This window comes from Phoenix dactylifera, chromosome 18 (genome assembly GCF_009389715.1).
Source record: "Phoenix dactylifera cultivar Barhee BC4 chromosome 18, palm_55x_up_171113_PBpolish2nd_filt_p, whole genome shotgun sequence".
NCBI lineage: Eukaryota > Viridiplantae > Streptophyta > Magnoliopsida > Arecales > Arecaceae > Phoenix > Phoenix dactylifera.
In genome coordinates, this window is record NC_052409.1 from 5,556,446 (window position 1) to 5,570,592 (window position 14,147).

At 42.2% G+C, this 14,147-nt stretch overlaps 3 protein-coding genes across 4 annotated transcripts; 1 reads left to right on the forward strand and 2 right to left on the reverse strand.

Moving 5' to 3' along the window:
• Positions 1–3: 3 nt before the first annotated feature.
• Positions 4–4,419, reverse strand: LOC103722934 (thiosulfate sulfurtransferase 16, chloroplastic). Of its 2 annotated transcripts, XM_008813678.3 has the most exons (7): positions 4,251–4,419; positions 4,076–4,174; positions 3,856–3,960; positions 3,592–3,665; positions 1,290–1,360; positions 1,141–1,194; positions 4–966 (listed from the first exon to the last, which is right to left on the reverse strand). In XM_008813678.3, exons 1-7 carry the CDS (start codon positions 4,307–4,309, stop codon positions 892–894), a joined length of 537 nt encoding a protein of 178 aa, XP_008811900.1. In that variant the 5' UTR covers positions 4,310–4,419; the 3' UTR covers positions 4–891. The 2 variants fall into 2 exon arrangements, with proteins under 2 accessions (XP_008811900.1, XP_038971429.1); XM_039115501.1 differs by having other exon boundaries at positions 4–1,194.
• A 6,010-nt stretch (positions 4,420–10,429) lies between these two features.
• On the forward strand, positions 10,430–11,316 carry LOC103724150 (protein GDAP2 homolog). The gene is made up of 3 exons (XM_039115640.1): positions 10,430–10,579; positions 10,660–10,921; positions 11,010–11,316. Exons 1-3 carry the CDS (start codon positions 10,486–10,488, stop codon positions 11,236–11,238), a joined length of 585 nt encoding a protein of 194 aa, XP_038971568.1. The 5' UTR covers positions 10,430–10,485; the 3' UTR covers positions 11,239–11,316.
• Positions 11,317–12,598: 1,282 nt separating this feature from the next.
• On the reverse strand, positions 12,599–13,709 carry LOC103722938. The gene is made up of 2 exons (XM_008813691.4): positions 12,930–13,709; positions 12,599–12,791 (listed from the first exon to the last, which is right to left on the reverse strand). The coding sequence occupies exons 1-2, from the start codon at positions 13,680–13,682 to the stop codon at positions 12,699–12,701; spliced, it is 846 nt and encodes a 281-aa protein (XP_008811913.4). The 5' UTR covers positions 13,683–13,709; the 3' UTR covers positions 12,599–12,698.
• Positions 13,710–14,147: the final 438 nt, after the last annotated feature.

Genomic DNA, 14,147 nt, shown 5'->3' on the forward strand with positions numbered 1-14,147 from the left:
GTATTATTTATGGACTTTGCACCCGGATGGAGACCAAAATGATTTCAAAACAATGTTTCAACCGTCTGATGTGTACTGAGATTTAAGACTATATAATCGCATGGCAGCTGCATCCACTTTCAAAGTGCATCCTTTAAGTTGGGGATGCTCTGTGACATGGTGTCATTTCTTGCACCATGGACAAGACCAGCAACACAGCTCCAAACAGCAATATTTCCTCAACCAAGAAGTGCAATTTACACTTTCCCTTCAGCTCTTTGGAAGTGAGCTGCCTCAGGGACTGGATCAGCTCACTTCTGCAAAAATAGCTGTGAACCGAAATAAATCTCAAGAAATATTTTACTGTGCTCGATATTCTTTCCAAAATGTATCATATGCGACTGTCGCACTGTTAAAGGATCTGCTGCATTCACTAAACAGTCTTAAGAGAGAAAAGGTGTTGAGGGACTTGAAATCTAGGGTTCCGAAACTCACAGTTTTCATTTGATGGCACTGAGGGCGTTGTAAGCTTAACTTCTAAAATGCGTGAATGATCAGTCTACGAAAGTGATCTTATGTAAAATAACCTAGGCTACAAAAACTGATTTTAATTATTATTTCGGTTTTAACTTTGATAGAGCATCCCTATCTGCATGATAACATAAAGCAAGCAAATATGTATAAATATATTTCCTAATTAGTTTCATGGAATTTACTATAGCAAATGGAGTTTCTTCATGCAGATGTACTTCAATCTATACATACATCTGCTGATTATTAGCTGCTAATGGATCATTTTATTTCTTCCCAAGAGGCTAACAACTATTAGGAAGGAAAATTAGAGCTGCCCTCCTGTCTCATTTTACCACCATGGAAGCATGGAGAGCTATACATGTGCCAGCGGGATCGCTGTCACTGCTCGATTGGGAGTCCATTCTGTATCCAAGCGGAATAACCACCTGCAATGTCTGTAATGCCTGTAAAACCCTGAGGAAATGAAAGAGTGTCTCAGTTCAGGGGCAATTACATGATTTCATGGCAACCAAAGAAATATATTTCATGTTGAATGTCTTAGATCTCGTCGATATATGGTTCCACTGTTTGTAAATTGTCTGCTATTACGTGTACAAAGGCAAAGCATGTCGTTAAACTTCTACTTACAGCAGATGAAAGTTCAGCTGTAGCCATGAGTGACAGTCTCCCACTCTGGCATCCCTACAGGCAAAAGGTGAAGAATTACCAAGAAGAAAAAGCCTTAAAGTAGCTTAAGTTGAGGGCAAGAATTGAAAAATTAGTACATGCAGACATACAATGATTATCTCATCATCCTTCCCAAAAACTTCTAGCACTTCCTTCAAGAAGTTAGGATTTTTTGTCTTCCCTACACCAGAAGGAGGAAGAAAATAAATGTGAAGATACTTTTTAAATGGTGAACCGCATAGAAAAAAAGAAAGAAAGATATGCCAGTAGTTTATCAACCAAAACTTGTCTGTAGGAATTTATAATAAAACCTACTGCAATATATATCTTCACTCGACCTTTTCTAAGGATTTTGATCCACAATTGCAAATACTACAGTACCCAATAAATAAGCAGCTAAATGACATGCTCAAACAGCGGAATAAAATGTCCACTGGCTTCCACATGGTGAACCACTGATTTATATACCATTTTTACTCAAGACTTGTTTTAAGGATTTTGATCTAGAAAATACTACATTACCCAATAAATAAGCAGCTAAATGACATGCTGTAAGAACTGTATACAATCTTAAACCAGTATAAGAAGCATTGCTATATCTGCAGGCTTCCATATGGTGAAACGCCGATTTGTATACCCTAATGCTCGGTTCAGCATGCGGAGCAGGGTGCTTCCAAGTTTATCGCCCACTCGAATATTGGTAAATTGACAGTGTAGCATCCATTACTCTTATAGCATGATATAAGGAGAGAAACAAAACAACACCCATAACAACTCTAGGCTACAAAGATTGTAATGCTCTTTCATCATTACTTCTTAAATTCTGCATATATTCCTCTCCTAGATGTCTTTCATTCAGTGTCTTCTATTGCTGTCATCATTCACTTTGGGTGTGACATAAACCTGAATTCAAATAAATGCAATAGGAAATGCATTGGATATGAACATCTAACCTAGCTGAAATGCTGAATCTGCTCACAACAAATCTTCAAAAAATTTCATTTCTGGACTGGCTTCTATTTTTTTTCACAATGGAGCATTACTCGTACTATTGTGCCAAGCAAAAGAATGCCCAGGAACTATGGATGATGCAGGCGTACCTCAGATTCAATTTTTAACTTCAATTTCTAAATCTCATGCTGCTCAAGTAAATTCCTCCAAGGCTCCAACAATTTGCTTACAATTGTTATTTTTCTTTCCATGAGAATATATTAGCAACTTGATCCCAAAACATGGAAATTAGGCTGTAGCATACTGTGGCCCCTACAATTCCTTCGGTTGTATATATCATTTAGGATAGATACAGATTCCTTACTTCTTCATAGTTCTTGTACAAAATCTTCATTTTATTTCAGAAGAGCAGAGTAAAACATGGAAAGCACATTAATCTTGCATATGGTATTTGTTCTGTCTCATTAGAAGTGCCAATAAGACCTGATAAGACCAGATTCAAACATGGATATGTAACCAATCACAAGGTCTGAAGCATCTAAAAGCTCTTAGTCAAGTTGTCATAATCTAAATCTTGAGGAAGACCGTGCCATTCTTGATGTCAGCGCAAGTACACTTCTCATGATTCCGATCTAATTAATATATATTAAAATCTGTCATTCTGGATATATATACCAACATAAATATGACTCTGATGCAGAATCTTTGGATGTTCTTCAAATATAAAACATGCATTCAGCTAGAGTGTACGAGGGGCCCCTTGGCCATTAAAAACAAATAGTGAGATCCAAAAAAAGTCTAAACCGAGCCTAAACTGGTCGACATATGAAAGATTCATTAAAATCTGGAGACTTCCTAATCTTAATTTCGCTTGGTTATGACTTATAAAGCTTAAAAGAGACCAGGAACAGAGCAGGAAGGAGAAGGGAGAACAAGGACAACCAATCAGATCAATTTAGATTATTATACAGAACAAGCACAGAAGCAGACTGATCATTGACAATGAGTTTGGTGTAAAAAATGATTTATCCCTGCTTTGAAGTTGTAAATGTTAGGAAAAACAATAATGCACAAGAAGTATGTGTTCCGGTACCAAAGTATAGAAGGCATGGTATGCCATACCAGTCCAAACCGAGCGATACAAGACGTCAGTACGGATACCGATGTCCAGTACAAGTACTGTACTGACACTCGATGCACACAAAAAATTCCATACCATTACCGACACTATATATGCTAGTGTGGCACTAGTACAAGATCTGGTACCGAAATTATGAATCTTGATAGAAGGGTTTATAAATCTATATTATTTGTGTTGTTTATGTAAACATAATCATGAAGATTTATCACTAGAGAATCGATAAAGAGAGCATCATCACAGGAGAAAACCAAAAGAAAAAGGGAATTATACTACATACTAAAAGCGAAGTACACGGAAAACATTGGTTAGCCAGGCATTACCTGACCCAACCTTGAGCATGTAAGGGATGTTTTTAGCACCCACTGCATGGCCAGCATTGAACTCATCCACCGTCCTGAAAAACCATCCCATAATGCATCACTTCCTAATGTCATTTTCATTTTTTTTTCCCCGATGGAAAGAGTTGGCAGCCACCTATGACATCCTATTGTGATTACTGGAGAAAATTCTTCTGAAAAAAATCAGAAAAATGTCGACTGCACAAATATAACTATAGATTAAGACATTTCTTTAATCATAATTACCTGACGTCCAGATAGCGATAACCAGCTTGAAGGAGCTCGTGCGCAACACGAACCGGCACCGATCTTGGGACCCCTATTTCTGGATTTCCATCGCTGCTTACAGATCTAATGCAGTAATCATAGTTCTCGAGAAAATTAGAATTAAAGAAAAAAAAGGAAGAAAACAGTAGCTTTTAGAAACTTAACAACCCGTCCCATTGAACTACAGTAGACCCCATACCTCAGGAAGCCTGGGCGACCGTTTTGTGCGCCGGAAACTGCATGCTGGTGTCCAGAATGCTTTGATGCCGAGAGAAACGTCGGCGACAGCGAAAGAAATCTATGAAACAGAGATTTGATGACAACCAATGCTAATAGAAGAAGAGAGTAGATAAAGAAGATGAACAGTTACAAACCTTTTGGGGGGTGGAGGAGAGAGGAGGACAGGAAGAGAGACGCGAGAGTAGGAGGCCATTGTACTGATCTTCTTTTGGTTAAGTTGGTAAGAATGGAATGGAAGAAGAGAAGGCAGTGGAGTGGAAGTGAATGGGGAATAGGACGGTGCGGGGTTGTGCGTGACGCCATTGAGGTAGCTTTTATTCTTTGTTACGTTGTGGATCAGGGGGATGAGGCCTCGGGCAAGTTGCCGTGTATAGCGTCCGGTTCGTTTTTGTTAAGGAAAAGGACGGAGATGGCGTTGTTGGTATTGAATAGTGAAGTGACGTTTTTATTAGTAGAACTGGGCGGAGTACTGTCAGCTTGCTTGTGCTGAACTGGGTCAATAGGGATAAAGACCGTCCCAAAAGATCAGAAGATATTAATTAAATTTTTTTATTTTTTTAAAATTATTTATGAACTATTTAATACATAGCTCATATGAACTAAATATATGTGTACACATTTCACATATTTTCTCTATTTAAATTCTGATATTTTTGCCAAGTTAAAATTTTAAATCTATTCAAATCTAATCACAATAACTGTAATCAGCTTATGGTCAACCTTAATGAACATGTGCTGCAGTGTCTCCTATTCCACATACAGATTTGCTTTGATATTATTTGTGACAATTTAGGAACTTATCCAAAAAACCTAGCTGAAAAGTATTATTTAGATCTTTGGTTCCGTATAACCACCCAAAATTTACCTAATGCATAATCAATACGAGACTAAATATATGTCCGTGCGGATCCTTACACTTGATGCCTGGACTTGATAGTGGCAAATAGTAGATCTATTATCCAGCAAAAAGTATTTTTATTCGTCTTTGCCCAAATCTTATCTAGAATATTCATTGGGGCATGATACAATTCCTGCAGAAATTGGTGGACTGGCTCATCTAGCTCGTATTTTTGTAAGGGTCTGCTCAAGTTCTAGCCTAAAGAAGATCTATAAAGATTATTTTTCCCTTTCTACAAAATTGCTGGAGGAAAATTTAGTCCAATCCCACAGGATTACCAAAGAGGTTCTAACATAACTCTCAAATAGGCCGGACTTTCCTTGCTTTGCAACTATCTAATACTCCTCCAGAAGAAATAGCTTCTTTCTGTTTACATTTGGCCTTCTTCTGTGCACTTGTATATGTTTCAGCGGGTGTCCGGCCTATACTCTTTTCTAGTAATACTTATTGACAAAATGAAGGGAGAAAGTATGCAAGCCATAACACTGAAGCTACCCCACAGCAATTATTGAAAGATGCGCTCTCTATGCACCATTCTTTTTTTTTTTTTGCCTGTTCCATTTGATCTTTCTGTTTCAGCTCACAAGTCCTGCAAAGTTCTGTGATGAATGTGGTACTGAGAGTTTAGGAATCTGATGAGCTGGCTCTTAGTACATTAATTTCTTATCTCCCGTTCTGCTGTATTTTTTTTTTTGGATGGAAAATGGAGGAACTGAGAAGCTTCCCCCAATTTATTATAAAAGTATCAAAAAAATACAGTAACGATGTACAAGTATAAAAATTACAGTTCTGTTGTAAATTATAGGGGAAATGCAAGTTGCTTGGTGTCTACTTTGGCTTTTCTAAACATTGAGGAAGCTGTTTTTTTTCTGGTTCTTGTTGTTTTAGTCATTGTACATGTTTCTCCCACCTTTAGCTTCATAAATATAATTTGATTTAAGTATGGCACAAAATAACTATAGTTCAAAAACATTTTACTTTTATCAGGGTAATTTTATATAATTCTGCAATGTCTCAAGCTAGGATAAGTAAAATCGAAAATGATAATAATCACCAAGCCAGCCCATGTTTGTTAATTGCGAGTAATGGACATTGATCTTAAGGACTTCCTGAACCTACAATCAAGCCATCTATGCAAAAAAAAAAGATGAACTTCTAACCCTATCTTCTTGTTGAATGATGGCAAGGAGTTGAGACATACCATTCTCTGGCTTGTCCCATGAATTATGATCCCCCTCGCAGCTGAAAAAACTCACATCATGATTTGGACTATAGAAGGAGGATTTTCTGAAGCTAGACCAATTAACGACATGGGGTCTGCTAACCCAATGGTGGTGGAATCCAAGCTCTTCTTCGAATTCTACCTATTGCTTTGCATGGTATCTCGTTGCACCCTCCAGCCATGCGCTCAAGTCTAAGTGCGATTCTTGCATAACATAACCAAAATGTTTTGTAGAGATCTCTCCCACCAACTATCTATCTAGACTCTAGTGTGACAAACTCACAATTTACTAATATATGTTAATTTGATGGAGGAAATCATCCTAGAAGTATTATTTCATTGTCATGACATCTAGTGTTGCATGTAAATGATGATTTGCGTAGGATTCAGAAACAGGAGTGAAAGGGCACTGTTGAGGGAAAAATGGTTTGCCCCGAAGCACATGGGCACACTGCCGGCACGTGAAACTAGGCACCCGACCTCACGGCGCGCCCGATCTCAAGGCGCCCGATCTCAAGACGCCTGACCAGGTCAGAGAACGAGGCAAACTCCTCCACTCTGCCGGGAACCAAGCCTTCCAGGGCCCCGTCCCGCGATCTTCGTCTAAACGACTGTCAACAATAAATGCGCATGCTATTCATGGATCTCCGGCTTACTCAACAATAAAGCGCATGTTCTCTACGGATCTCCGGTTTACTCAACAATAAATGCACATGCTCTCCACGGATCTCCGGCTTACTCAAAATCTCATGCCATCCACGGCAACCAGTTGACTCACTCAACTCCGTCCAGTCATCCACGACACTTCATTAATTCAGACGGTCACGTCCAATCATGATGGTAACTCACATAATTCACCCAGTCACATCACAGGTAACCCTGTACTCCTCTTATAAAAGAGAAACCTCTTCCTCCGGAGGGGGGATTCAGATCCTGACTCTAAAGCTCTTATACACAATTTATTTTCTTCTCAAAAGAGAGCCTCTCTGACTTAAGCATCGGAGAGCCGGCGCCGGAAACCCGGCCATCGGCTTCTTTTTGCAGGTCCCCCGGAGGACACAACCTGCCGACGTACCATCCGCACTGGAGCTCCTCCTCCTCAGCCAGTAGCTTGACCCGACACCGACCTTTCCGTTGGGAGGGTGACGCTGTGGGAATAAAAGGCCTCGAACTTAGTCCCACATCAACTGAATAGCGGAAAGGTCTGCGCCTTAAATGAAGGGAAAAGTCTTTTTCCTTGCGAGGCGCCTTTTGTCGAGTAAAACCGTCTCGGAGCGCGTAAGTAACCCCGGAGCGCGTAAGTAACCCCAGAGCGCACAATATCTCGCACAATATCTCGCAAGGGACACAGTTGTTCCTCTATTCCAATTCGGTGGGGACGAAGGTCTAAGGTCGAAGGAGCCCTGACCTCATCAACCTATATTACTCAAATTTAATAACAATGAGAACTTTATAGTCAAACCTTATTAGTCTCTCGATCGTAGCACAATTATCTAAGATACCATGGCGGAGTAAACAATAGAAGGAAGATAAGGAGACCTTTCCAAGGCCACCCCTTTGAGTCACTTCCTTATATAAGAGATGCAGATCCATCTCTTCTACTCGTAACGCAGGGTTCCTTCTCCATCAAAGAAAAAGATATCATCAAAGCCCTAATGCATATAAACAAAAATATATAAGAGAATCAAAAGCATGTCAAGTCCTGCATACGTGAACTTAATTAGTGCCAATAGAAGAGTGGAAATGGCGCAGGGAGTCCATAAAAAGGGCTTCATCGTTGACGTACTTCTTCATGGGAGTGAAGTGGAGGAGGGTAGACGTTTTCCTTCACCATCTCCACCACCATAGCCCTTTTCTCTTCCATCTCTCTCATTCCCACCTCCTCCATTCCCATCTCCTTCCCCTCCCCCATCACGCTAAACGAACTAGACGAGACGAGTGGAGACAAAAATGGCAAGCCAGATGCTGAACTGATTAAAGTGAAATGGTGGTGAGAGAACTGTTAGCGAGTGGAGGTGGTAGTTAAGGCCAGTGCTTTCCAGCCTCCATAACAAACCAAAAATCCATGGAAAGAAAGGAGGAACGGGTTAATTAAACGTGGGGAAACCCACCCCTACCCTCACCAGCGATTGCTAATAGACATGTAGATTTCTAACGGCTAGTTTTTTTTTTTTTTTCCAACTTTAGAACAGCACATTTGTAATTTAGTATGTAAGTAATGACTAAATTTACAACATTTCTTCTGACCCTCTGGTAAAATCTTAGCAGCCAATAGTCAATAATCTCAGGCCGGAGGTAACCTCTACAATATCATCTCATTAATCTCTGCAATATCTTTTGTGCAACCTCTACAATTTTCATCTCTTTAATCAGCTAAGACTTTCCTATCATTTTTGTGGAGTTACAAGATTTCTCTCTCCTCACCTTTTCAAAATTCTAGGACGTGACGAAGTTACCCGTGGTTTCAAATTTCTTACCAGGTTAAAAAGGAACGTAGCCAGCCCAAAATCTATGGACTAATGAAACACAGTAACAGTGGGAAAAGCCCAGGCTCCGTTTTCGCCACCTTACACAGATGTACGTGTTTCCTGAGTACCATGCAAGCCTGGTACGTGTTCCTTTAGTGAGTCCCACCTGTTGCCTAATAACAAGGTTGGAAGCCGTTGATGCTCTTGTATCGCAAGGGGTTCAGACCGGCCCATCGGTTTTTTTTTTCCCCACTAAACCAGGTGATCTATATAACACGTGTACGGATGCACCCAATAAAGTCGGAAAACAAAATGTCCCGGAGCTCCCGAGGCAGCTCCCCGTCCCCTACCCATAGGGTACTACTGGCATGGTTAGCCATATACGTGGCCACCCAATCGATCCGCAGCCCTGTTGGCTTCTCTAAACACAGCTTCGTCTGGACCACCCCTCCATCCCTCATCATCATCCATATATCGCGGATCAAGGGATGGTCGGCAGCACCGACCCTCTGACCTCCTTGGATCCAACTAATGACCGTAGCCGAGTCACCCTCCAAAATAACTGATCTAGCTGAGAGCACACGCTGAGCGTGTCGAATACCCGCCCAGGCAGCACTCAGCTCCGCTCCAGGAACCGTGCCGTCAAATAACAGACAGCCCCCCACCGCCACAACCCTAGAGCTCGGGTCCCGAATAACGAAACCTGCTCCACCCTTTGTGCCACCATCCAGCACCGACCCATCAAAATTGACCTTGAGGAAGCTTGGGGGTGGGGGCTCCCAGGTGAAAAACACCATGTGAGAAGCTGCCGAGGCAGAAAGGGAACCCCAGATATTCCGAGCTATCAAAAGTCGATCTAAGGAGGAAGCACGACTAATCTCTACCGCCTGCGCCCGGGCGCTCTCTGCCACGAGCCTTGGCGACATGCTCTGCTCACCAAAGGTTCGAGCATTCCTTGCCAGCCATGTCTGGTATGCTGTGCAGGTCGCTCTAACCGCCTCTTGTTGTGTCAACGGGTTGCCCGACCACCAACGGATGGTTCGTAAGAACTGGTCCCCCCGAGACCAACCCTCCCATAGCAGCCCCGCCGCACGCCACGCCGCCCTTGCCCATGTGCACTGAAATAGTGCATGGTCCACCGACTCATCGGCTCTGCATGCCCCGCACTCAGGGGGCATCCTCAAGCCCCATTCGCTCAGTAATGCTCTCGTCGGAAGCCGATCCCAGACGACTTTTCATAAAAACAGTGCGACCCTCGGGTGGAGGCCTAAGCGCCAGACCCAGGCATACTCCGGTCCTGGCTCATGCTCTGGGCATTGTATTTGGCCCAGCCATTTTTGGGCCAAGCATCGTGTGCGATGCACGTGCAAGAGGCACGGAAGAAGACTCCCACTCCGACTGGGAGTCTTCTTCCTCCCCGATTATGCCGGAGATCCGAAGTTCATCGTGATCCAAAGACCAAATGGATAAGGCCGGTATTATCTATTTAAAGACCTCCTCCTCCTCGTTCGAGTTCACCCGAGATCGAGCCAACGATCCCAAACTCCTCTCTCCTATTCTTCTTCTTCTCCTCTCTCCCTCTTCCGTGACCTTTCGAAGCTCGTTTTGAGCTGGCAATCGCCGGATTTTTGACGGAAACGCGATGCCCTGTTTCCTCTGTTTTGATCGGCTGACCCTATCTTCCCCTCCATGCACGCCCATTTTCTTACACAATTATCTAACTCTAAATCCTCCAAAATCTTGTCTTTAGTACTTTCAGCAGGCTAGGGTTCTTGTGATCGATGGAAGAAGAATTGTTAGTCCAAACTTTCAAAGTGCAGGGAAGAGACAAGCTTGGCAGGAAGCTTCTCCGCATCGTCGGCAAGCTTTTCCCAGGTTTTCTTCCTTCTACCGAACCAAATTATTTGGATCATTACGACCTTGGATTTTTAATTCTGTTTCATAATTTCTTGCAGCCAAGATAGGAGAGCAGGCAGTGAAGAGGTACCTGGAGGGGAGGATATTTCCAGAGTTGGGTAGTAAACCCTTCTGTGTCGTCTATTTCCACACCGACGTCCGGCGATCGGAGAACTTCCCCGGCATCTCCACCATCCGGTTTATATACGAGGCTATCCCCGCCGCTATCCGGGATAACCTCGAGGCCGTCTATTTCGTCCACCCCGGCCTTTGCTCCCGACTCTTCCTCGCCGCCTTCGGCCGGTTGCTCTTCAGTTCCGAGTGAGGAATAAAGCCACAATTCCTATAACAATCTTCTTTTACCAGCCAGACTAGGGTATAAAGTTTTTTTTTCTTTGGATGATGATAGGTTATATGGGAAGGTGAGGTACGTGAGCCGGGTGGAGTACCTGTGGAAGCGAATGAGGAGGGGAGAGATGGAGGTGCCGGCATTCGTGCAGGAGCATGATGTAGAGCTGGAGGACCGTCCGCTGATGGATTACGGGCTGGAGAGAGATCGTCACTGCAGCAGCTTGCATGATGCTCCGGCCATGGACGTATCCGCGCGGTCCATGTACTCCCTCCGGTGTATTTCATAGAGGGACCTCCCGGATACGTGTTCTTCTTTTGGGTTGTTTTCTACTTCTACATGGAGGTGTTCCTGCTGCTGCTCGCCAGTCTTAAGCTTCTGCTGCAGTCCAAGTACTGCATGCATAATTAATGTTCATGTGTTGTGATGTATGATGCCCGAATAGCTCAAGTACAGTTTCTGGAAGGAGATTGTTTGGACTCTAACATGAAATAAATGGTAAATAAATAAAATATATGCTGTTCTGGCTCATTCATCCATGGGTGAGGTCTGTCCTTGAATCCAGGGTTATCAATTGTGCTACAAGTTTGGTGTATCAAATGTTTGAGCCTGAGCTGGCTAGAGGACATTTTTCCTCTCCTGAGAGAAATCTAGTTTCAAATCCTGGGTGGCAAGCCTATTATATATATATATATATATATATATATATATATATATATATATATATATATATATATATTAAAAACTGATTACTATACTAGTTAAAACAAGTAATCAGGTAAAAAACATTTGAGATTAAAATAATTATTATTATGAAAAGGGTTATTTATTAGTGTAGTGAATGTGTTTTTTATGTAAACAAAAAACATAGTGACATTATTTGTTTGCGTTATCATCTAATTAATAGGTAAAAGTTTGTTTTGGTTGGAATGAAGATTAATTTTTTAAAATAATATTTAATATAAGCAAAGGATATAATAATAGAGATTGTTATTCATAGTATATAACAATTGTTATAACAAAATAACGATTTGATTGCGGCTATTATTTAAATTTTTCTTGTTAATATATGTAATGTGGACTGACTTCAAAATTATTAAACTAGATATTTAGCCATTATAGTGTTGGAGTAGTCATTATATTTAGCAAATGCTCTCTCTCTAACGTTCAAGCAAGCTTATTTCATCTTGGGCGGAACTCCAGCACTTCAAAGACAACTTATTTAAGAGAATTTAGCAAGAACTTAAGGTTTTAATATAACATTTAATAAATATAAAAGTATAAATAATAAAAAATAATATATTAAAATATCAATATAAATATAAAAAATATAATATTTGTAAATATTTCTATTTAACATTCAATACAATATTTATTTTTTTGTGGTGATCGAGCCTAGTTCCTATAAGTATGCAGCGATTGCTGTGGCTTCCGACGTGCAATCTCAAATCGGGAGCGTGACAATTACTTTCAATCTTTATCGTCATTTTTGGAGCTTATGGTTTAGTCTCATTATTATTAGATTAGTCCTATTGGCTGTGCTATTATTTTATATTTTTTACTTTGGTGCTTTGGAGATCTGATTTCCATATTCAAGGTGGTATCTTTTAGTGTACATGTGGAAGTTCGACGGAGCTCCATTCTCGATCTCGTGTAATATTTACAGTAATATTTTTTGCGTATCCCTTGTGCATAGCTTTATAAATAGAGCCAATCTTTTTTCTTTTTCTTCTCATTACATGTTGACGCTCAATCCAGGGGAACACCCTTTTCGGACTTCCCGAGAAATACGTCCGTCAGCACCGTCGTCGACCGCAGCGACGCCTTCAGCAGGTCCAGCCCCTACCAAAAACCACCAACTCCATAACACAATTAGCAACAAACTAACATCCCTGTCAACCATCTACAAATATTCCTGAATCCTATCGAAGTTTTTAAACCTCAAAATGGAAAAAAAAAAAGAGAAAAGAAAAGGCTAACCTCCTTCGTGCCCAATTCCACGGTCCATTCGTTGAGCGAGGACACATCCTTAATGAGCAAATTGTTGAGCAGAGTAATAGCAGTGGTGGTAGAAACGGGCATCACGGACAAGTCATCCATCACCATGTAAGTCACCACCTTCTTCACGTACCCTCCTCCAGCCTCCGCCCTCGCCTTCTCCGCCTCCCCAGCCACGAACTTCACCTCCACCGTCATCTCCTGACGGCAACACGGACACTGCGTCCCACGAACATCCGTGACGTAGCCAAATTCCCCACCGCAAAGATTCTGGCCGGCGCAAAACCCCCGACTGCTGGTTCCTGAGCAACGATAGTACTTTCTAGCCGGTCGGTCCGAGGACTTCTCGTTTTCGAGGAGTAGAGAGGTGAGGGGGAGAGTGGACGAGAAGATTTGGGGATTAAGGAGGGCATGGCGATCTTCGGCGGGGAGGATGAAGTAGGCGTCGTCGAGGGATTCGACGCTATCGCGAAGCTTGTCAATGGAGCCGGCTATGCGGTATTTGGAGAGGAGGCTGGCGACTGAGCCGATGGGGAGTTTGAGGAGATCGAAGAGGAAGTCGACTACGTCCTTGCCGGCCTCCGCGAAGAGGACGTGGTTGGAATGCTGGTCTACCATGAGCTTTAGCTTCAGCTTGGAGGCCTCTCCAGGGAAGGAGGGTGGCGCTTGTTCCATCATTGGTAGCTTGGAATGCTGGTCTACCTCGGAGGGTGGCAATGGTTCCATCATTTGCATGGTGCCGATGGAGGGATGGGGGAGGGAGGAGGGAAGCCGATTTTAACGGGGTTTCGGCGAGCATCTTTGGGCGTCGTGTAGCTTTGCAATGAGAAAGGACAAAGCAAAGCATAATCAAGACAAAAGAAGAAGACAAGTTAATTTGGCTTGAGAATGGAACGCTATTGTCCGAGTCACCTGGAAGGCTGGAATTGTTCTTGCCTGAGAGTAGGTTCGAGAGATACTTCGGTTTTGTTACGTTACGAAGGAACGAGACTCCGCGTCACCGAGCAAGAGCAAGAGCAAAGCAAAGAATAATGTGGGGAGAGAATAATTGCTTGGGTACCGATTTTGCTACTCTTTTCCTTTTCTTTTTTTTTCCTGCTGTCGGGCAAGTGGTGTTTGTATCATGTTGATTTCATCGAGATGCCAATTTTGGAGAAGTTGCCAGAAAATGCCGGACACTGGTTGTATTTTGAAAGCCTC